Source organism: Erithacus rubecula (genome assembly GCF_903797595.1).
Source record: "Erithacus rubecula genome assembly, contig: scaffold_454_arrow_ctg1, whole genome shotgun sequence".
NCBI classification, from domain to species: Eukaryota; Metazoa; Chordata; class Aves; order Passeriformes; family Muscicapidae; genus Erithacus; species Erithacus rubecula.
The window spans coordinates 61,996-84,416 of NW_027635885.1; the positions used below are offsets into that span (position 1 = coordinate 61,996).

The 22,421-nt window shown below is 49.0% G+C and overlaps 1 protein-coding gene across 1 annotated transcript; it reads left to right on the forward strand.

Annotated features, from left to right (window-relative positions):
* Window positions 1-162: 162 nt before the first annotated feature.
* LOC306816236 (dynamin-2-like) lies at window positions 163-22,316 on the forward strand (the record flags this gene model as incomplete). The annotated part of the gene is made up of 12 exons (XM_079332709.1): window positions 163-419; window positions 12,361-12,434; window positions 14,055-14,204; window positions 16,865-17,068; window positions 18,419-18,517; window positions 20,665-20,774; window positions 21,252-21,279; window positions 21,553-21,609; window positions 21,735-21,791; window positions 21,906-21,962; window positions 22,095-22,151; window positions 22,260-22,316. Coding segments are annotated over exons 1-12 (1,111 nt in total), but the record flags the coding sequence as incomplete, so codon positions are not given.
* Between the last annotated feature and the right edge of the window lie 105 nt (window positions 22,317-22,421).

A 22,421-nucleotide genomic window follows, 5' to 3' on the forward strand; every position in this document is an offset into this window, starting at 1 on the left:
CGCCGCCTCCCATTGGCTGCGAGCGATGATTGACAGGGGATCGACCTATAGAAAGCGCGTTTTGCACTCAGATCCCGCCCACCCTCGCGACCGACAGCGAGCCGCCCCAATGCGCTGCGCGCCCCGCCGTGATTGACAGCCCAGCCCGCCAATGGCGGCGCAGCGCGGCGGAGGCGGGGCGGTGCCGGATGAGGAGACTCTGAGGGGAAGTTTGGCCGCCGCCGCCGCCGCCGCGGGCCCGGCACCTCCGGCGCCACCATGGGCAACCGCGGCATGGAGGAGCTCATCCCGCTGGTCAACAAGCTGCAGGACGCCTTCAGCTCCATCGGGCAGAGCTGCCACCTGGACCTGCCGCAGATCGCCGTGGTGGGCGGGCAGAGCGCCGGCAAGAGCTCGGTGCTGGAGAACTTCGTGGGCCGGTGAGTAAAGCGCGATTGGGGAATAGCGGCGGCGTGAGGGCGCGGCCGGCGGGCCCGGGAACGCGTCACGGAGCGGGCGGAACCGGCGGCGGAACCGGCGGCGGGGCGGGTTCGGGTCAGGCCGGTCAATCCCCAAACAATTCGGCGTTTCCGTGGGTGTTGCGGAGTCTCTCCGTGCCCTCGCCGTGGGGCTGTGCCCCGCGATAGGGAGGGAGCGCGGAGTGGGCGCCGCCGATAACGGGGAGCAGCGAGCTCGGAAGGGAATCCTGGCAGGAAATGCGCAAAAAGCCGGGGGCTGGGGCGGCTGGCGGAGAGTTCCGCTTGGTTTGTCCTGCCACGGGTAATCCGGGGGGGTTCTGTGCCCTGTGGATCAACACTGTGCCTGTGGATCCACACTGTGCCCTGTGGATCCACACTGTGCCCTGTGGATCCACACTGTGCCCGTGGATCCACACTGTGCCCTGTGGATCAACACTGTGCCCGTGGATCCACACTGTGCCCTGTGGATCCACGCTGTGCCCTGTGGATCCACACTGTGCCCGTGGATCCACACTGTGCCCTGTGGATCCACACTGTGCCCGTGGATCCACACTGTGCCCGTGGATCCACACTGTGCCCTGTGGATCCACACTGTGCCCTGTGGATCCACACTGTGCCTGTGGATCCACACTGTGCCCTGTGGATCCACACTGTGCCTGTGGATCCACACTGTGCCCATGGATCCACACTGTGCCCTGTGGATCCACACTGTGCCCTGTGGATCCACACTGTGCCCTGTGGATCCACACTGTGCCCTGTGGATCCACACTGTGCCTGTGGATCCACACTGTGCCCATGGATCCACACTGTGCCCTGTGGATCAACACTGTGCCCTGTGGATCAACACTGTGCCCGGGGATCAACACTGTGCCCTGTGGATCCACACTGTGCCCTGTGGATCCACACTGTGTCCTGTGGATCCACACTGTGCCTCTGGGTCCACACTGTGCCCGTGGATCCACACTGTGCCATGTGGATCCACACTGTGCCCTGTGGATCCACACTGTGCCCTGTGGATCCACACTGTGCCCTGTGGATCCACACTGTGCCTGTGGATCCACACTGTGTCCTGTGGATCAACACTGTGCCCTGTGGATCCACACTGTGCCCGTGCATCCACACTGTGCCCTGTGGATCAACACTGTGCCCGTGGATAAACACTGTGCCCTGTGGATCAACACTGTGCCCGGGGATCCACACTGTGCCTGTGGATCCACACTGTGCCCATGGATCCACACTGTGCCCTGTGGATCCACACTGTGCCCGGGGATCCACACTGTGCCTCTGGGTCCACACTGTGCCCTGTGGATCCACACTGTGCCTGTGGATCCACACTGTGCCCTGTGGATCAACACTGTGCCTGTGGATCCACACTGTGCCCGGGGATCCACACTGTGCCTGTGGATCAACACTGTGCCCTGTGGATCCACACTGTGCCCGGGGATCCACACTGTGCCTGTGGATCAACACTGTGCCTGTGGATCCACACTGTGCCTGTGGATCCACACTGTGCCCGGGGATCCACACTGTGCCCTGTGGATCAACACTGTGCCTGTGGATCCACACTGTGCCCGGGGATCCACACTGTGCCTGTGGATCAACACTGTGCCCTGTGGATCCACACTGTGCCTGTGGATCCACACTGTGCCCGGGGATCCACACTGTGCCCTGTGGATCAACACTGTGCCCTGTGGATCCACACTGTGCCCTGTGGATCAACACTGTGCCCTGTGGATCCACACTGTGCCCGTGGATCCACACTGTGCCCTGTGGATCCACACTGTGCCCGGGGATCCACACTGTGCCATGTGGATCCACACTGTGCCTCTGGGTCCACACTGTGCCCTGTGGATCCACACTGTGGATCAGCCCTGTGCCCCATAGCTCAGCCCTGTGCCCCATGGATCAGCTCTGTGCCCCCATAGCTCAGCTCTGTGCCCCCATGGATCAGCCCTGTGCCCCATAGCTCAGCCCTGTGCCCCATGGATCAGCTCTGTGCCCCCATGGATCACCCCTGTGCCCCATGGATCAGCTCTGTGCCCCATGGATCAGCTCTGTGCCCCCATGGATCAGCTCTGTGCCCCCATGGATCAGCTCTGTGCCCCATGGATCAGCTCTGTGCCCCCATGGATCAGCCCTGTGCCCCATGGATCAGCTCTGTGCCCCCATGGATCAGCTCTGTGCCCCATGGATCAGCTCTGTGCCCCATGGATCAGCTCTGTGCCCCATGGATCAGCTCTGTGCCCCATAACTCACCCCTGTACCCCATAACTCACCTCTCTGCCCCATAACTCACCCCTGTGCCCCATAACTCACCTCTGCCCCATAGCTCACCCCTGTACCCCATAACTCACCTCTCTGCCCCATAACTCACCCCTGTACCCCATAACTCACCCCTGTGCCCCATAACTCACCCCTGTGCCCCATAACTCACCCCTGTGCCCCATAACTCACCTCTCTGCCCCATAACTCACCCCTGTGCCCCATAACTCACCTCTGCCCCATAGCTCACCCCTGTACCCCATAACTCACCCCTGTGCCCCATAACTCACCCCTGTGCCCCATAACTCAACTCTGTACCCCATAACTCACCCCTGTGCCCCATAACTCACCCCTGTGCCCCATAACTCAACTCTGTACCCCATAACTCACCCCTGTGCCCCATAACTCACCTCTGTACCCCATAACTCACCCCTGTGCCCCATAACTCACCCCTGTGCCCCATAACTCACCCCTGTACCCCATAACTCACCCCTGTGCCCCATAACTCACCTCTGTACCCCATAACTCACCCCTGTGCCCCATAACTCACCTCTGTACCCCATAACTCACCCCTGTGCCCCATAACTCACCTCTCTGCCCCATAACTCACCCCTGTGCCCCATAGCTCACCTCTCTGCCCCATAACTCACCTCTCTGCCCCATAACTCACCCCTGTGCCCCATAACTCACCCCTGTACCCCATAACTCACCCCTGTACCCCATAACTCACCTCTGCCCCATTCCCAAACTGCCTCCCTCCCCTTTTCCCTCTCTCCCACCAAATTCCCACCCTGAATTTGGGGTAGATTTGGGATTTTCCACCACCCAGGGCTGCAAACGTTGCATCCTGTCAATTCTGACACCCTTTAATTACCACCCCTGCTAATTAAACCCCTTGGAGATGCTAATTAGTGTTAATTACACCATCAGCCATGTGACAGTGAGGAACTGGCTGTGTCACCCCAAATTTTGGCAGCAGTTTTGGGGTTCTCCCCTCACAGTGCCTGAGCAGGACTTTTTTTTATTTAATTATTATTATTTTTTTAATTAATATTTTTTCCTCTTCTCACAAATCCCAAACCCTCAGGGCTGTTCTGATTTTCCCAACGATCCACACGGATCCACCATCGGAATCTGATGGGAATCTGCCCCTGGCTGAGCTTGACTTTGGATTTTTGCAGCTCTTTGGGATTTATTTGGGTTTTTCTGAGCCATCACAAAGCCCTGGCCCTGTTTTTTGGGGTTTTTTACCCTCAAAATGCACAAGAAAAGAATCCTGAGGGGGATTCTGTGCCCAAAATCCCTTGGAGAAACCTGGAATTGGGCTGGGAAATCCCAAAATCCACGGATTTCCCAATATGGGAGGAATTTGGGCCTCAATTCCTAAATTCAGTGGGATTTTGGGTCTGAATCCCCAAATTTATTGAGATTTTGGGTCTGAGTCCACAAATTCAGTGGGATTTTGGGTCTGAATCCCCAAATTTAATGGGATTTGGGTCAGAATTCCCAAATTTCCCGGGAACATCCCCAAAAGCAGGAGCTCTCAGCTCTGCTGTCCCTGCTCTGTCTCCTGCCCTGGGGACAATGGGGGCAATGGGGACACTGGGACAATGGGGACACTGGGACAATGGGGGCAATGGGGGCAATGGGATAATGGGGACAATGGGATAATGGGGACAATGGGGACAATGGGGACAATGAGATGGGTAATGGGGACAATGGGGACAGAGGGACAATGGGGACAATGGGGGCAATGGGGACAGTGGGGGCAATGGGACAATGGGGACACTGGGGACAATGGGGACACTGGGGACAATGGGGACAGTGGGGGCAATGGGACAATGGGGACAATGGGATAATGGGGACAATGGGATAATGGGGACAATGGGGACACTGGGATAATGGGGACAGTGGGGGCAATGGGACAATGGGGACAATGGGACAAGGGGACAATGGGGACAATGGGATAATGGGGACAGTGGGACAATGGGGACACTGGGGACACTGGGGACAGTGGGACAATGGGGACAGTGGGGACAATGGGGACAATGGGGACACTGGGGACATTGGGGACACTGGGGACAATGGGATAATGGGGACAGTGGGGACAATGGGACACTGGGACAATGGGGACAGTGGGATAATGGGGACAATGGGACAATGGGATAATGGGGACAATGGGACAAGGGGTCAATGGGGACAATGGGATAATGGGGACAGTGGGGACAATGGGACAAGGGGTCAATGGGGACAATGGAGACAATGGGACAATGGGATAATTGGGACAATGGGGCCGTTGTTCCAATCCCGACCTCAATGGGGCTTTATCAGCCCCAGGGGCTCGGGGGGGGCTCGGGAATCCTCACCCTGAAATTCCTCAATTGCCCTGAAATTTTGGGGGGTCCCAAAATGGATCTGAACTCCTGAAAGTGCTGGTGAGCACCCCAAAATGTGCTGAACCCCTGGGGTTTGGGGTCAGTGGGGTTTGAGATTTGGGATTTGGGATCAGTAGGATTTGGGATTTGGAATTTGGAATTTGGGATCACTGGGATTTGACAGGACTTGGGATTTGGGGTCAGTAGGATTTGGGATTTAGGGTCAGTGGGATTTTTGTCAGTGGAATTTGGGATTTGGGGTCAGTGGGTTTGACAGGATCTGGGGTCAGTGGGATTTAGGATTTGGGATCTGGGGTCAGTGGGATTTAGGATTTGGGAGGCACAATCCGGAACTGGGCGGGGTCCGGCAGGGCCACGCCCTCCTCAGGTGTTTCCCCGCAGGTTTCCCGGGGTTTGGGAAGTTCCCGCCCTTTGTCCCTGTCACACCTGGGCTGGTGACGTCACGGTGACGTCACTGGGGCGGAGATCCGGGCAGGGAGGGACCCGGAATTCCCGGAATTCCAGGAACTGCTGCGGGGAAAGGGGGAGGGGGGAGATTCCTGTGGGGTCGGGCTGGGGTCACCCCATTCCTGTGGGGTCGGGCTGGGGTCACCCCATTCCTGTGGGATCAGGTTTGGGATCACCCCATTCCTGTGGGATCAGGTTTGGGATCACCCCATTCCTTTGGGATCACCCCATTCCTGTGGGATCAGGTTTGGGATCACCCCATTCCTGTGGGGTCACGTTTGGGATCCCCCCATTTCTGTGGGGTCAGGTTTGGGATCACCCCATTCCTGTGGGATCAGGTTTGGGATCACCCCATTCCTGTGGGATCAGGTTTGGGGTCACCCCATTCCTGTGGGATCAGGTTTGGGATCACCCCATTCCTGTGGGATCAGGTTTGGGATCACCCCATTCCTGTGGGATCAGGTTTGGGGTCACCCCATTCCTGTGGGATCAGGTTTGGGATCACCCCATTTCTTTGGGATCACCCCATTCCTGTGGGATCAGGTTTGGGGTCACCCCATTCCTGTGGGGTCAGGTTTGGGATCACCCCATTCCTGTGGGATCAGGTTTGGGGTCACCCCATTCCTGTGGGGTCAGGTTTGGGGTCACCCCATTCCTGTGGGGTCACCCCATTCCTGTGGGATCAGGTTTGGGGTCACCCCATTCCTGTGGGGTCACCCCATTTCTGTGGGATCACGTTTGGGATCACCCCATTCCTGTGGGATCAGGTTTGGGATCACCCCATTCCTGTGGGATCAGGTTTGGGGTCACCCCATTCCTGTGGGATCAAATGGGATCACCCCATTCCTTTGGGATCACCCTGTTTCTGTAGGGTCACCTCGTTTCTGTAGGATCAGAGTTGGGATCCCCTCACATTTTGGGATCAGGTTTGGGATCCCCCCATTCCTGTGGGATCAGGTTTAGGATCCCCCCATTCCTTTGGGATCAGGTTTGGGATCCCCCCATTCCTTTGGGATCAGGTTTGGGGTCACCCCATTCCTTTGGGATCGGGTTTGGGGTCACCCCATTTCTGTGGGATCAGGTTTGGGGTCACCCCATTCCTGTGGGATCAAATGGGATCACCTCATTCCTGTGGGGTCAGGTTTGGGATCACCCCATTCCTGTGGGATCACCCCATTCCTGTGGGATCAGGTTTGGGATCACCCCATTCCTGTGGGATCAGGTTTGGGATCACCCCTTTTTTTGGGATCAGGTTTGGGATCACCCCATTCCTGTGGGATCAGGTTTGGGATCCCCCCATTCCTGTGGGATCAGGTTTGGGATCACCCCTTTTTTTGGGATCAGGTTTGGGATCACCCCATTCCTGTGGGATCAGGTTTGGGATCACCCCATTCCTGTGGGATCAGGTTTGGGATCACCCCATTCCTGTGGGATCAGGTTTGGGATCACCCCATTTCTGTAGGATCACCCCATTCCTTTGGGATCACCCCATTCCTGTGGGGTCAGGTTTGGGATCACCCCATTCCTGTGGGATCACCCCTTTTTTTGGGATCAGGTTTGGGATCAGCCCATTCCTTTGGGATCAGGTTTGGGATCCCCCCATTTTTTTGGGATCCCCTGCCCAGCTCAGCCCCTCCCCCCCGTGTTCATTCCCAAATTTCCCCCCCCCCCCCAGTTCTCTCCATCCCAGACCTGTCGGGATTTGCATTTCCGGGGAGTCACCCCCAAATCTGGGGCGGGGTCTGGGATTGTGGGGTCACCCCACAGGGGGAGTTTGGGATGGTGGGATTCCCAACCCCACCTGGAATTCTGGAATTGTGGGATTCTGGAATTCTGGAATTGTGGGATTCTGGGATTCTGGAATTGTGGGATTCTGGGATTCCCAAACCCACCTGGAATTCTGGAATTGTGGGATTCTGGAATTGTGGGATTCTGGAATTCTGGAATTGTGGGATTCTGGGATTCTGGAATTGTGGGATTCTGGGATTCCCAAACCCACCTGGAATTCTGGAATTGTGGGATTCTGAGATTGTGGGATTCTGGAATTCTGGAATTGTGGGATTCTGGAATTCTGGAATTGTGGGATTCTGGGATTCTGGGATTCCCAAACCCACCTGGGATTCTGGAATTCTGGAATTGTGGGATTCTGGAATTCTGGAATTGTGGGATTCTGGGATTCTGGGATTCCCAAACCCACCTGGGATTCTGGAATTCTGGAATTGTGGGATTCTGGAACTGTGGAATTCTGGAATTGTGGGATTCTGAGATTGTGGGATTCTGGAACTGTGGGATTCTGGAATTGTGGGATTCTGGGATTCTGGAATTGTGGGATTCTGGGATTCTGGAATTGTGGGATTCTGGAACTGTGGGATTCTGGAATTGTGGGATTCTGGGATTCTGGAATTGTGGGATTCTGGGATTCTGGAATTGTGGGATTCTGGAACTGTGGGATTCTGGAATTGTGGGATTCTGGGATTCCCAAACTCACCTGGGATTGTGGAATTCTGGAATTCTGGGATTCCCAACCCAACCTGGAATTCTGGAATTGTGGGATTCTGGAATTCTGGAATTGTGGGATTCTGGGATTCCCAAACTCACCTGGGATTGTGTGATTCTGGAATTGTGGGATTCTGGGATTCCCAACCCCACCTGGAATTCTGGAATTGTGGGATTCTGAGATTGTGGGATTCTGAGATTGTGGGATTCTGGAACTGTGGAATTCTGGAACTGTGGAATTCTGGAATTGTGGAATTCTGGAATTGTGGGATTCTGAGATTGTGGGATTCTGGAATTGTGGGATTCTGGAACTGTGGGATTCTGGAACTGTGGGATTCTGGAATTGTGGGATTCTGGAACTGTGGGATTCTGGGATTCTGGAACTGTGGGATTCTGGGATTCTGGAATTGTGGGATTCTGGGATTCTGGAATTGTGGGATTCTGGAACTGTGGGATTCTGGAACTGTGGGATTCTGGAATTGTGGGATTCTGGAATTATGGGATTCTGGAACTGTGGGATTCTGAGATTGTGGGATTCTGAGATTGTGGGATTCTGGAACTGTGGGATTCTGGGATTCTGGAACTGTGGGATTCTGGGATTCTGGAACTGTGGGATTCTGGGATTCTGGAATTGTGGGATTCTGGAACTGTGGGATTCTGGAACTGTGGGATTCTGGAATTATGGGATTCTGGAATTGTGGGATTCTGGAATTATGGGATTCTGGAACTGTGGGATTCTGAGATTGTGGGATTCTGGAACTGTGGGATTCTGAGATTGTGGGATTCTGGAACTGTGGGATTCTGAGATTGTGGGATTCTGGAACTGTGGGATTCTGGAACTGTGGGATTCTGGAATTATGGGATTCTGGAATTGTGCGATTCTGGGATTCCCAAACTCACCTGGGATTGTGGAATTCTGGAATTGTGGGATTCTGGAATTCTGGAATTCTGGAATTCTGGGATTCCCAACCCCACCTGGAATTCTGGAATTGTGGGATTCTGGAATTGTGGGATTCTGGGATTCCCAACCCCACCTGGAATTCTGGAATTGTGGGATTCTGGAATTGTGGGATTCTGGAATTGTGGGATTCTGGGATTCTGGGATTCTGGAATTGTGGGATTCTGGAATTGTGGAATTCTGGAATTGTGGGATTCTGAGATTGTGGGATTCTGAGATTCTGGAATTCTGGGATTGTGGGATTCTGGGATTTTGGAATTCTGGGATTCTGGAACTGTGGGATTCTGGAACTGTGGGATTCTGGGATTCTGGAACTGTGGGATTCTGAGATTGTGGGATTCTGGAATTGTGGGATTCTGGAATTGTGGGATTCTGGAACTGTGGGATTCTGGAACTGTGGGATTCTGGAATTGTGGGATTCTGGAACTGTGGGATTCTGGGATTCTGGAACTGTGGGATTCTGGGATTCTGGAATTGTGGGATTCTGGGATTCTGGAATTGTGGGATTCTGGAACTGTGGGATTCTGGAATTGTGGGATTCTGGGATTCTGGAATTGTGGGATTCTGGAACTGTGGGATTCTGGAATTGTGGGATTCTGGAATTATGGGATTCTGGAACTGTGGGATTCTGGAATTGTGGGATTCTGGAATTATGGGATTCTGGAACTGTGGGATTCTGGAATTGTGGGATTCTGGAATTATGGGATTCTGGAACTGTGGGATTCTGGAATTGTGGGATTCTGGAATTGTGGGATTCTGGAACTGTGGGATTCTGAGATTGTGGGATTCTGGAATTATGGGATTCTGGAACTGTGGGATTCTGAGATTGTGGGATTCTGAGATTGTGGGATTCTGAGATTGTGGGATTCTGAGATTGTGGGATTCTGGAACTGTGGGATTCTGAGATTGTGGGATTCTGGAACTGTGGGATTCTGAGATTGTGGGATTCTGGAACTGTGGGATTCTGGGATTCTGGAATTGTGGGATTCTGGGATTCTGGAATTGTGGGATTCTGGGATTCTGGAATTGTGGGATTCTGGAACTGTGGGATTCTGGAACTGTGGGATTCTGGAATTATGGGATTCTGGAATTGTGGGATTCTGGAATTATGGGATTCTGGAACTGTGGGATTCTGAGATTGTGGGATTCTGGAACTGTGGGATTCTGAGATTGTGGGATTCTGGAACTGTGGGATTCTGAGATTGTGGGATTCTGGAACTGTGGGATTCTGAGATTGTGGGATTCTGGAACTGTGGGATTCTGAGATTGTGGGATTCTGAGATTGTGGGATTCTGGAACTGTGGGATTCTGGAACTGTGGGATTCTGGAATTATGGGATTCTGGAATTGTGCGATTCTGGGATTCCCAGACTCACCTGGGATTGTGGGATTCTGGAATTCTGGAATTCTGGGATTCCCAACCCCACCTGGAATTCTGGAATTGTGGGATTCTGGAATTGTGGGATTCTGGGATTCCCAACCCCACCTGGAATTCTGGAATTGTGGGATTCTGGAATTGTGGGATTCTGGAATTGTGGGATTCTGGGATTCTGGAATTGTGGGATTCTGGAATTGTGGGATTCTGGAATTGTGGGATTCTGGGATTCTGGAATTGTGGGATTCTGGAATTCTGGGATTCTGGGATTCTGGGATTCTGGAATTGTGGGATTCTGGAACTGTGGGATTCTGGGATTCTGGGATTCTGGAACTGTGGGATTCTGGAATTGTGGGATTCTGGAACTGTGGGATTCTGGAACTGTGGGATTCTGGAACTGTGGGATTCTGGAATTATGGGATTCTGGAACTGTGGGACTCTGGAATTGTGGGATTCTGGGATTCTGGAACTGTGGGATTCTGGAACTGTGGGATTCTGGAACTGTGGGATTCTGGAACTGTGGGATTCTGGAACTGTGGGATTCTGGAACTGTGGGATTCTGGAACTGTGGGATTCTGGAACTGTGGGATTCTGGAACTGTGGGATTCTGGAACTGTGGGATTCTGGAATTGTGGGATTCTGGAATTGTGGGATTCTGAGATTGTGGGATTTTGGAATTGTGGGATTCTGGGATTCCCAACCCCACCTGGAATTCTGGAATTGTGGGATTCTGAGATTGTGGGATTCTGGAATTGTGGGATTCTGGAATTGTGGGATTCTGGGATTCTGGAATTGTGGGATTCTGGAATTGTGGGATTCTGGAATTGTGGGATTCTGGAACTGTGGGATTCTGGAATTGTGGAATTTCCAAACACAGCTGGAATTCTGGGATTCTGGAATTGTGGAATTCCCTCCTCATCACTCCCCATTCCCAGCCCCCCCCAAAAAATAAAAATATTTTCCCCTGGGAAGAATTCAGTGGGAATTCCCTGATTTTCCTGTCTTTCCACCCCAGGATTTTGCAGTAATCAATGGCATTAATTAATTTATTAATCCACCTTTTCCTCCCAGGATTTTGCAGTAATCAATGGCATTAATTAATTTATTAATCCACCTTTTCCTCCCAGGATTTTGCAGTAATCAATGGCATTAATTAATTTATTAATCCACCTTTTCCTCCCAGGATTTTGCAGTAATCAATGGCATTAATTAATTTATTAATGCACCTTTTCCTGCCAGGGCTGGGTGGAGCCAGTGTCATTAATTAATTTATTAATCCACCTTTTCCTCCCAGGATTTTGCAGTAATCAATGGCATTAATTAATTTATTAATGCCCCTTTTCCTGCCAGGGCTGGGTGGAGCCAGTGTCATTAATTAATTTATTAATCCATCTTTTCCTCCCAGGATTTTGCAGTAATCAATGGCATTAATTAATTTATTAATTCACCTTTTCCTGCCAGGGCTGGGTGTGATTAATGTGTCATTAATTAATTTATTAATCCACCTTTTCCTGCCAGGATTTTGCAGTAATCAATGGCATTAATTAATTTATTAATGCACCTTTTCCTCCCAGGATTTTGCAGTAATCAATGGCATTAATTAATTTATTAATGCCCCTTTTCCTGCCAGGGCTGGGTGGAGCCAGTGTCATTAATTAATTTATTAATCCATCTTTTCCTCCCAGGATTTTGCAGTAATCAATGGCATTAATTAATTTATTAATTCACCTTTTCCTGCCAGGGCTGGGTGTGATCCAGTGTCATTAATTAATTTATTAATCCACCTTTTCCTATCAGGACTTTGCATTAATCAATAGGATTAATTAATTTATTAATCCACCTTTTCCTCCCAGGATTTTGCAGTAATCAATGGCATTAATTAATTTATTAATGCCCCTTTTCCTGCAGGGCTGGGTGTGATTAATGTGTCATTAATTAACTTCTTTTCATTAATTTCCTGCCCCTGCAGGGATTTCCTGCCCCGAGGCTCCGGGATCGTCACTCGCCGGCCCCTGATCCTGCAGCTCATCTTCTCCAAAACAGGTACAGGATCCCAAAAACCTCCCAAAAATCCCTTTTTGGGTTTTTAAATCCTAAACCTGCCAAAAATCCCTTTTTGGGTTTTAAATCCCAAACCTCCCAAAAATCCCTTTTTGGGTTTTTAAATCCCAAACCTGCCAAAAATCCCTTTTTGGGTTTTAAATCCCAAAAACCTGCCAAAAATCCCTTTTTGGGTTTTAAAATCCCAAACCTGCCAAAAATCCCTTTTTGGGTTTTTAAATCCTAAACCTCCCAAAAATCCCTTTTTGTGTTTTTAAATCCCAAACCTCCCAAAAATCCCTTTTTGGCTTTTTAAATCCCAAACCTCCCAAAAATCCCTTTTTGGCTTTTTAAATCCCAAACCTGCCAAAAATCCCTTTTTGGCTTTTTAAATCCCAAACCTCCCAAAAATCCCATTTCTTTTACCTTTAAATCCTAAACCTGCCAAAAATCCCTTTTTGGGTTTTTAAATCCCAAACCTCCCAAAAATCCCTTTTTGGCTTTTTAAATCCCAAACCTCCCAAAAATCCCTTTTTGGGTTTTTAAATCCCACATCTCCCAAAAATCCCATTTCTTTTACCTTTAAATCCCCCATCTCCCAAAAATCCCTTTTTGTGTTTTTAAATCCCAAATCTCCCAAAAATCCCTTTTTGGCTTTTTAAATCCCAAACCTCCCAAAAATCCCTTTTTGGCTTTTTAAATCCCAAACCTCCCAAAAATCCCTTTTTGGCTTTTTAAATCCCAAACCTGCCAAAAATCCCTTTTTGGGTTTTAAAATCCCAAACCTCCCAAAAATCCCTTTTTGGCTTTTTAAATCCCAAACCTGCCAAAAATCCCTTTTTGTGTTTTTAAATCCCAAACCTCCCAAAAATCCCTTTTTGGGTTTTTAAATCCCAAACCTGCCAAAAATCCCTTTTTGGCTTTTTAAATCCCAAACCTCCCAAAAATCCCATTTCTTTTACCTTTAAATCCCAAATCTCCCAAAAACCCCATTTTCTTTCATTTTTTCCACCCCAGATCTCCCAAAAATCCCTTTTTTTTTTGTTTTTCCTTCCCAAATCTCCCAAAAATCCCATTTTTTTCATTTTTCAATCCCAGATCTCCCAAAAAACCATTTTTTTTAAACCGCGAATCTCCCAAAAATCCCATTTTCTTTCATTTTTCCTTCCCAAATCTCCCAAAAAACCCCATTTTTTTTTATTCTTTCCATCCCAACCCCCCCATTATTTTATTTTCCCATCCCAATGGACAATTTTCCCTTTTCCCACCCCAGAATACGCCGAGTTCCTGCACTGCAAGTCCAGGAAATTCACAGATTTCCATGAAGTTCCCCCAAAAATCCCATTTTATAAAATTTTAAATCCCAGAACTTCCCCAATGGACACATTTCTATTTTTCCATCCCAAATCTCCCAAAAATCCCATTTGTTTTTATTTTTCAATCCCAGATCTCCCAAAAAATCCTTTTTTTTTAACCGCGAATCTCCCAAAAATCCCATTTTCTTTCATTTTTTCCTTCCCAAATCTCCCAAAAAACCCCATTTTTTTTTATTCTTTCCATCCCAAACCCCCCATTATTTTATTTTCCCATCCCAATGGACAATTTTCCCTTTTCCCACCCCAGAATACGCCGAGTTCCTGCACTGCAAGTCCAGGAAATTCACGGATTTCGAGGAGGTTCGCCAGGAGATCGAGGCTGAGACCGAGCGCCTGACGGGCACCAACAAGGGAATTTCCCCTGTGCCCATCAACCTCAGGGTCTACTCCCCCCATGGTGAGAAACCCCCCAAAAATCCAAATTTGGGGGGTACCAGGGGGGGGATCCCCTCCTGCTGCAGCCTGGGAACCACAGGGGAAAAACCAGGGGGAGGTGGGAAATGAAAATTAGATTGGATTGAAAATAGATTGAATTTTATATTAGGTTGGATTGAAATTAGATTGGATTGAAATTAGGTTGAATTGAAATTAGGTTGGATTGAAATTAGATTGGATTGAAATTAGATTGGATTGAAATTACAGTGAATTTGAAATTAGATTGGATTGAAATTAGATTGGATTGAAATTACATTGAATTTTATATTAGATTGGATTGAAATTAGATTGCATTGAAATTAGGTTGGATTGAAATTAGATTGGATTGAAATTAGGTTGGATTGAAAATTAGATTGCATTGAAATTAGGTTGGATTGAAATTAGATTGGATTGAAATTAGGTTGGATTGAAATTAGATTGAATTGAAATTACAGTGAATTTGAAATTAGATTGGATTGAAATTAGATTGAATTGAAATTAAATTGGATTGAAATTAGATTGGATTGAAATTAGGTTGGATTGAAATTAGATTGAATTGAAATTAGATTGGATGGAAATTAGATTGGATTTTATATTAGATTGGATTGAAATTAGATTGGATTGAAAATTAGATTGGATTGAAATTAGATTGGATTTTATATTAGATTGGATTGAAATTAGATTGGATTGAAATTAGATTGCATTGAAATTAGATTGAATTGAAAATTAGATTGGATTGAAATTAGGTTGAATTGAAAATTAGATTGGATTGAAATTAGGTTGGATTGAAATTAGATTGAATTTTATATTAGGTTGAATTTAAATTAGATTGAATTTTATATTAGATTGAATTGAAAATTAGATTGGATTGAAAATTAGATTGGATTGAAATTAGATTGAATTGAAAATTAGATTGAATTTTAATTAGGTTGAATTTAAATTAGATTGAATTGAAAATTAGATTGGATTGAAATTAGGTTGAATTTTATATTAGATTGAATTGAAAATTAGGTTAAATTCAAAATCAGGTTGAATTTTAAATTAGACTGAATTTAAATAAGATTGAATTTTAAATTAGATTGAATTGAAAATTAGATTGAATTTTAATTAGATTGAATTGAAATTAGGTTGAATTTTATATTAGATTGAATTGAAATTAGGATGAATTGAAAATTAGATTGAATTTTAAATTAGGTTGAATTGAAAATCAGGTTGGATTTTAAATTAGATTAAGTTCAAAATCACATTCAATTATTTAATCCCCCCCAATTTTAACCCCTGCAGTGCTGAACCTGACCCTGATTGACCTGCCTGGCATCACCAAGGTGCCCAAAGATGAATTCTGTAAAAATTAAAAATTAAAAATGAGGGTTCTGCATTAGAGGGGAATCAGGGAAATCTGAACTTTTCAAGCACTAATTAATTCTATAAGAATTAAAAATTAAAGTTTAGGGTTCTGCATTAGAGGGGAATCAGGAAAATCTGAACTTTTCAAGCATGAATTAATTCTACAAGAATTAAAAATTAAAGTTTAGGGTTGTACATTAGAGGGGAGTCAGGGAAATCTGAATTCGATAAAAATTCAAATGTAAAGATAAGAATAATAAATAAATAAAAAAAAAAAGCTAAAAAATAATGAAATAATAAAAATAAAAATTCAGTCTTTTCTCCTTTTCACAAACCTGTGCTGAAAATACCTTTATAATGATTTCTACCATTGAACCCCCCCCTAATTTCAATCCCCCCCCCAATTTTAACCCCTGCAGTGCTGAACCTGACCCTGATTGACCTGCCTGGCATCACCAAGGTGCCCAAACATGAATTCTGTAAAAATTAAAAATTAAAAATGAGGGTTCTGCATTAGAGGGGAATTTTAGGGAAATCTGAACTTTTCAAGTACTAATTAATTCTATAAGAATTAAAAATTAAAATTGAGGGTTCTGCATTAGAGGGGAATCAGGGAAATCTGAACTTTTCAAGCACTAATTAATTCTATAAGAATTAAAAATTAAAGTTTAGGGTTCTGCATTAGAGGGGGAGTCAGAAAAAATCTGAATTCGATAAAAATTCGAATGTAAAGATAAGAATAATAAATTAAAAAAAGTTTAAAAATAATGAAATAATAAAAATAAAAATTCAGCCTTTTCTCCTTTTCACAAACCTGTGCTGAAAATACCTTTATAATGATTTCTACCATTGAATCCCCCCCTAATTTCAATTTCCCCCCCCAATTTTAACCCTGCAGTGCTGAACCTGACCCTGATTGACCTGCCTGGCATCACCAAGGTGCCCAAACATGAATTCTGTAAAAATTAAAAATTAAAAATGAGGGTTCTGCATTAGAGGGGAATCAGGGAAATCTGAACTTTTCAAGCATGAATTAATTCTACAAGAATTAAAAATTAAAGTTTAGGGTTGTACATTAGAGGGGAGTCAGGGAAATCTGAATTCAATAAAAATTCGAATGTAAAGATAAGAATAATAAATAAATAAACAAAAAAAAAAAAGCTAAAAAATAATGAAATAATAAAAATTCAGTCTTTTCTCTTTTCACAAACCTGTGCTGAAAATACCTTTATAATGATTTCTACCATTGAATCCCCCCCTAATTTCAATTTCCCCCCCCAATTTTAACCCCTGCAGTGCTGAACCTGACCCTGATTGACCTGCCTGGCATCACCAAGGTGCCCGTGGGGGACCAGCCCCAGGACATTGAGCTGCAGATCAGGGAGATGATCCTGCAGTTCATCAGCAGGGACAGCAGCCTGATCCTGGCTGTCACCCCGGCCAACGTCGACCTGGCCAACTCTGACGCCCTCAAGATGGCCAAGGAGGTGGATCCCCAGGGTAGGAAGGGGTTAATGAGGGATTTGGGGGGGATCCACAGGGTAGGAAGGGGTTAATGAGGGATTTGGGGGGGATACCCAGGGTAGGAAAGGGTTAATGAGGGATTTGGGGGGGTTTGGGGGGGATCCACAGGGTAGGAAAGGGTTAATGAGGGATTTGGGGGGGATTTAGGGGGATCCACAGGGTAGGAAAGGGTTAATGAGGGGATTTGGGTGGATTTTGGGGGAGTTTGGGGGGATTTGGGGGGGTTTTGGGGGGGTTTTAGGGACAAGGAAATGGATCCCCAGGGTAGGAAAGGGTTAATTTGATAATTTGGGGGAATCCCCAGGGCAGGAAAGGGTTAATTTGATAATTTGGGGGAATCCCCAGGGCAGGAAAGGGTTAATTTGATAATTTGGGGGAATCCATGGGGCAGGAAAGGGTTAAATTGATAATTTGGGGGAATCCCCAGGGTAGGAAAGGGTTAAATTGATAATTTGGGGGAATCCCCAGGGTAGGAAAGGGTTAAATTTATAATTTGGGGGAATCCCCAGGGTAGGAAAGGGTTAAATTGATAATTTGGGGGAATCCCCAGGGTAGGAAAGGGTTAAATTGATAATTTGGGGGAATCCATGGGGCAGGAAAGGGTTAAATTGATAATTTGGGGGAATCCATGGGGCAGGAAAGGGTTAAATTGATAATTTGGGGGAATCCATGGGGCAGGAAAGGGTTAAATTGATAATTTGGGGGAATCCCCAGGGTAGGAAAGGGTTAAATTGATAATTTGGGGGAATCCATGGGGCAGGAAAGGGTTAAATTTATAATTTGGGGGAATCCCCAGGGTAGGAAAGGGTTAAATTGATAATTTGGGGGAATCCCCAGGGTAGGAAAGGGTTAAATTTATAATTTGGGGGAATCCCCAGGGTAGGAAAGGGTTAAATTGATAATTTGGGGGAATCCCCAGGGCAGGAAAGGGTTAATTTGATAATTTGGGGGAATCCCCAGGGTAGGAAAGGGTTAAATTGATAATTTGGGGGAATCCCCAGGGCAGGAAAGGGTTAAATTGATAATTTGGGGGAATCCCCAGGGTAGGAAAGGGTTAATTTGATAATTTGGGGTAATCCCCAGGGTAGGAAAGGGTTAATTTGATAATTTGGGGTAATCCCCAGGGTAGGAAAGGGTTAAATTGGGGGTTTTTGGGAGGTTGTTTTTGGGATTTTGGGGGATTGATTTGGGGGCTTTGGGGGGGGGGTATTTAGGGCCAAGGAAATGAATCCACAGGGTAAGGGGGGATTAGTTGTCTTTAATTAATTGTCATTAATTAATTGTCATTTATTAATTGTCACTAATTAATTAATTATTGCCCCCCAGGGCTGAGGACCATCGGGGTCATCACCAAGCTGGACCTGATGGACGAGGGCACCGACGCCAGGGACGTGCTGGAGAACAAACTGCTGCCCCTCAGGAGAGGTGGGACACTGTCACCTGTGTCATTGTCACCTGTGTCACCTGTGTGTCACCTGTGTGTCACCTGTGTCACTGTCATTGTCACCTGTGTGTCCCTGTGTCACCTGTGTGTGCCACAGAGAACAAACTGCTGCCCCTCAGGAGAGGTGGGACACTGTCACCTGTGTCATTGTCACCTGTGTCACCTGTGTGTCACCTGTGTGTCACCTGTGTCACTGTCATTGTCACCTGTGTGTCCCTGTGTCACCTGTGTCACACCTGTGTGTCCCTGTGTCACCTGAGTGTGTCACAGAGAACAAACTGCTGCCCCTCAGGAGAGGTGGGACACTGGCACCTGTGTCACCTGTGTCACCTGTGCCACCTGAGTGTCACCTGTGTCACCTGTGTCACTGTCATTGTCACCTGAGTGTCCCTGTGTCACCTGTGTCACTGTCATTGTCACCTGTGTGTCCCTGTGTCACCTGTGTGTGTCACAGAGAACAAACTGCTGCCCCTCAGGAGAGGTGGGATATTGTCACCTGTGTCACCTGTGTCACCTGTGTCATTGTCACCTGTGTCACCTGAATGTCACCTGTGTCACCTGTGGCACTGTCATTGTCACCTGTGTGTCCCTGTGTCACCTGTGTGTGTCACAGAGAACAAACTGCTGCCCCTCAGGAGAGGTGGGACACTGGCACCTGTGTCACCTGTGTCACCTGTGTCACCTGTGTCACTGTCATTGTCACCTGTGTGTCCCTGTGTCACCTGAGTGTCACCTGTGTCACCTGTGTCACTGTCATTGTCACCTGTGTGTCCCTGTGTCACCTGAGTGTCACCTGTGTCACCTGTGTCACTGTCATTGTCACCTGTGTCACTGTCATTGTCACCTGTGTGTCCCTGTGTCACCTGTGTGTGTCACAGAGAACAAACTGCTGCCCCTCAGGAGAGGTGGGACATTGTCACCTGTGTCACCTGTGTCACCTGTGTCACCTGAGTGTCACCTGAGTGTCACCTGTGTGTCCCTGTGTCACCTGTGTCACTGTCATTGTCACCTGTGTGTCCCTGTGTCACCTGAGTGTCACCTGTGTCACTGCCATTGTCACCTGTGTGTCCCTGTGTCACCTGTGTGTGTCACAGAGAACAAACTGCTGCCCCTCAGGAGAGGTGGGACACTGGCACCTGTGTCACCTGAGTGTCACCTGTGTCACCTGTGTCACTGTCATTGTCACCTGTGTCACTGCCATTGTCACCTGTGTGTCCCTGTGTCACCTGAGTGTGTCACAGAGAACAAACTGCTGCCCCTCAGGAGAGGTGGGACACTGGCACCTGTGTCACCTGAGTGTCACCTGAGTGTCACCTGTGTCACTGTCATTGTCACCTGTGTCACTGTCATTGTCACCTGTGTGTCCCTGTGTCACCTGTGCCACCTGAGTGTCACCTGAGTGTCACCTGTGTCACTGTCATCGTCACCTGTGTGTCCCTGTGTCACCTGAGTGTGTCACAGAGAACAAACTGCTGCCCCTCAGGAGAGGTGGGACACTGGCACCTGAGTGTCACCTGTGTCACCTGAGTGTCACCTGTGTGTCCCTGTGTCACACCTGTGTGTCCCTGTGTCACCTGTGTCACTGTCATTGTCACCTGTGTCACTGTCATTGTCACCTGTGTGTCCCTGTGTCACCTGTGTGTGTCACAGAGAACAAACTGCTGCCCCTCAGGAGAGGTGGGACATTGGCACCTGAGTGTCACCTGTGTCACCTGAGTGTCACCTGAGTGTCACTGTCATTGTCACCTGTGTCACCTGAGTGTCACCTGAGTGTCACCTGTGTCACTGTCATTGTCACCTGTGTGTCCCTGTGTCACCTGTGTGTGTCACAGAGAACAAACTGCTGCCCCTCAGGAGAGGTGGGACACTGGCACCTGTGTCATTGTCACCTGTGTCACCTGTGTCACCTGTGTCACTGTCATTGTCACCTGTGTCATTGTCACCTGTGTCACCTGTGTGTCACCTGTGTCACTGTCATTGTCACCTGTGTGTCCCTGTGTCACCTGTGTGTGTCACAGAGAACAAACTGCTGCCCCTCAGGAGAGGTGGGACACTGTCACCTGTGTCACCTGTGTCACCTGTGTCACCTGTGTCACACCTGTGTGTCGTTAATGTCCCCTGTCCCCAGGGTACATCGGGGTGGTGAACAGGTCCCAGAAGGACATCGATGGCCGCAAGGACATTGGTGCCCCAGTGTCCCCATTGTCCCCAATGTCCCCATTGTCCCCAGTGTCCCCAGTGTCCCCAGTGTCCCCAGTGTCCCCAGTGTCCCCATTGTCCCCATTGTTCCCATTGTCCCCATTGTTCCCATTGTCCCCATTGTCCCCATTGTCCCCATTGTTCCCATTGTCCCCATTGTCCCCATTGTCCCCATTGTCCCCATTGTCCCCATTGTCCCCAGTGTCCCAGTGTCCCCAGTGTCCCCAGTGTCCCCAGTGTCCCCAGTGTCCCCATTGTCCCCAGTATCCCCATTGTCCCCATTGTCCCCATTGTCCCCAGTATCCCCAGTATCCCCATTGTCCCCATTGTCCCCAGTATCCCCATTGTCCCCATTGTCCCCATTGTCCCCATTGTCCCCATTGTCCCCAGTATCCCCAGTGTCCCCATTGTCCCCATTGTCCCCAGTATCCCCATTGTCCCCATTGTCCCCAGTATCCCCAGTGTCCCCATTGTCCCCATTGTCCCCAGTGTCCCCATTGTCCCCAGTGTCCCCAGTGTCCCCATTGTCCCCAGTATCCCCAGTGTCCCCATTGTCCCCAGTATCCCCAGTGTCCCCATTGTCCCCATTGTCCCCAGTGTCCCCAGTGTCCCCATTGTCCCCAGTGTCCCCATTGTCCCCGTGTCCCCAATGTCCCCAGTGTCCCCAGTGTCCCCATTGTCCCCAGTGTCCCAGTGTCCCAGTGTCCCCAGTGTCCCCATTGTCCCCAGTGTCCCCATTGTCCCCAGTGTCCCCAGTGTCCCCAGTGTCCCCAGTGTCACCAGTGTCCCCAGTGTCCCCATTGTCCCCTGTCCCCAGGGTACATCGGGGTGGTGAACAGGTCCCAGAAGGACATCGATGGCCGCAAGGACATTGGTGCCCCATTGTCCCCAGTGTCCCCAGTGTCCCCAGTGCCCCAGTGTCCCCAGTGTCCCCATTGTCCCCAGTTCCCCAGTGTCCCCAGTGTCCCCCAGTGTCCCCATTGTCCCCTGTCCCCCCAGGGTACATCGGGGTGGTGAACAGGTCCCAGAAGGACATCGATGGCCGCAAGGACATTGGTGCCCCATTGTCCCCAGTGTCCCCAGTGTCCCCAGTGTCCCCAGTGTCCCCATTGTCCCCAGTGTCCCCAGTGTCCCAGTGTCCCCAGTGTCCCCATTGTCCCCTGTCCCCAGGGTACATCGGGGTGGTGAACAGGTCCCAGAAGGACATCGATGGCCGCAAGGACATTGGTGCCCCATTGTCCCCAGTGTCCCCAGTGTCCCCAGTGTCCCCAGTGTCCCCATTGTCCCCATTGTCCCCAGTGTCCCCAGTGTCCCCAGTGTCCCAGTGTCCCCAGTGTCCCCATTGTCCCCTGTCCCCAGGGTACATCGGGGTGGTGAACAGGTCCCAGAAGGACATCGATGGCCGCAAGGACATTGGTGCCCCATTGTCCCCAGTGTCCCCAGTGTCCCCAGTGTCCCCAGTGTCCCCAGTGTCCCCAGTGTCCCCAGTGTCCCCAGTGTCCCCATTGTCCCCTGTCCCCCCAGGGTACATCGGGGTGGTGAACAGGTCCCAGAAGGACATCGATGGCCGCAAGGACATTGGTGCCCCATTGTCCCCAGTGTCCCCAGTGTCCCCATGTCCCCAGTGTCCCCATTGTCCCCATTGTCCCCAGTGTCCCAGTGTCCCCATTGTCCCCTGTCCCCCCA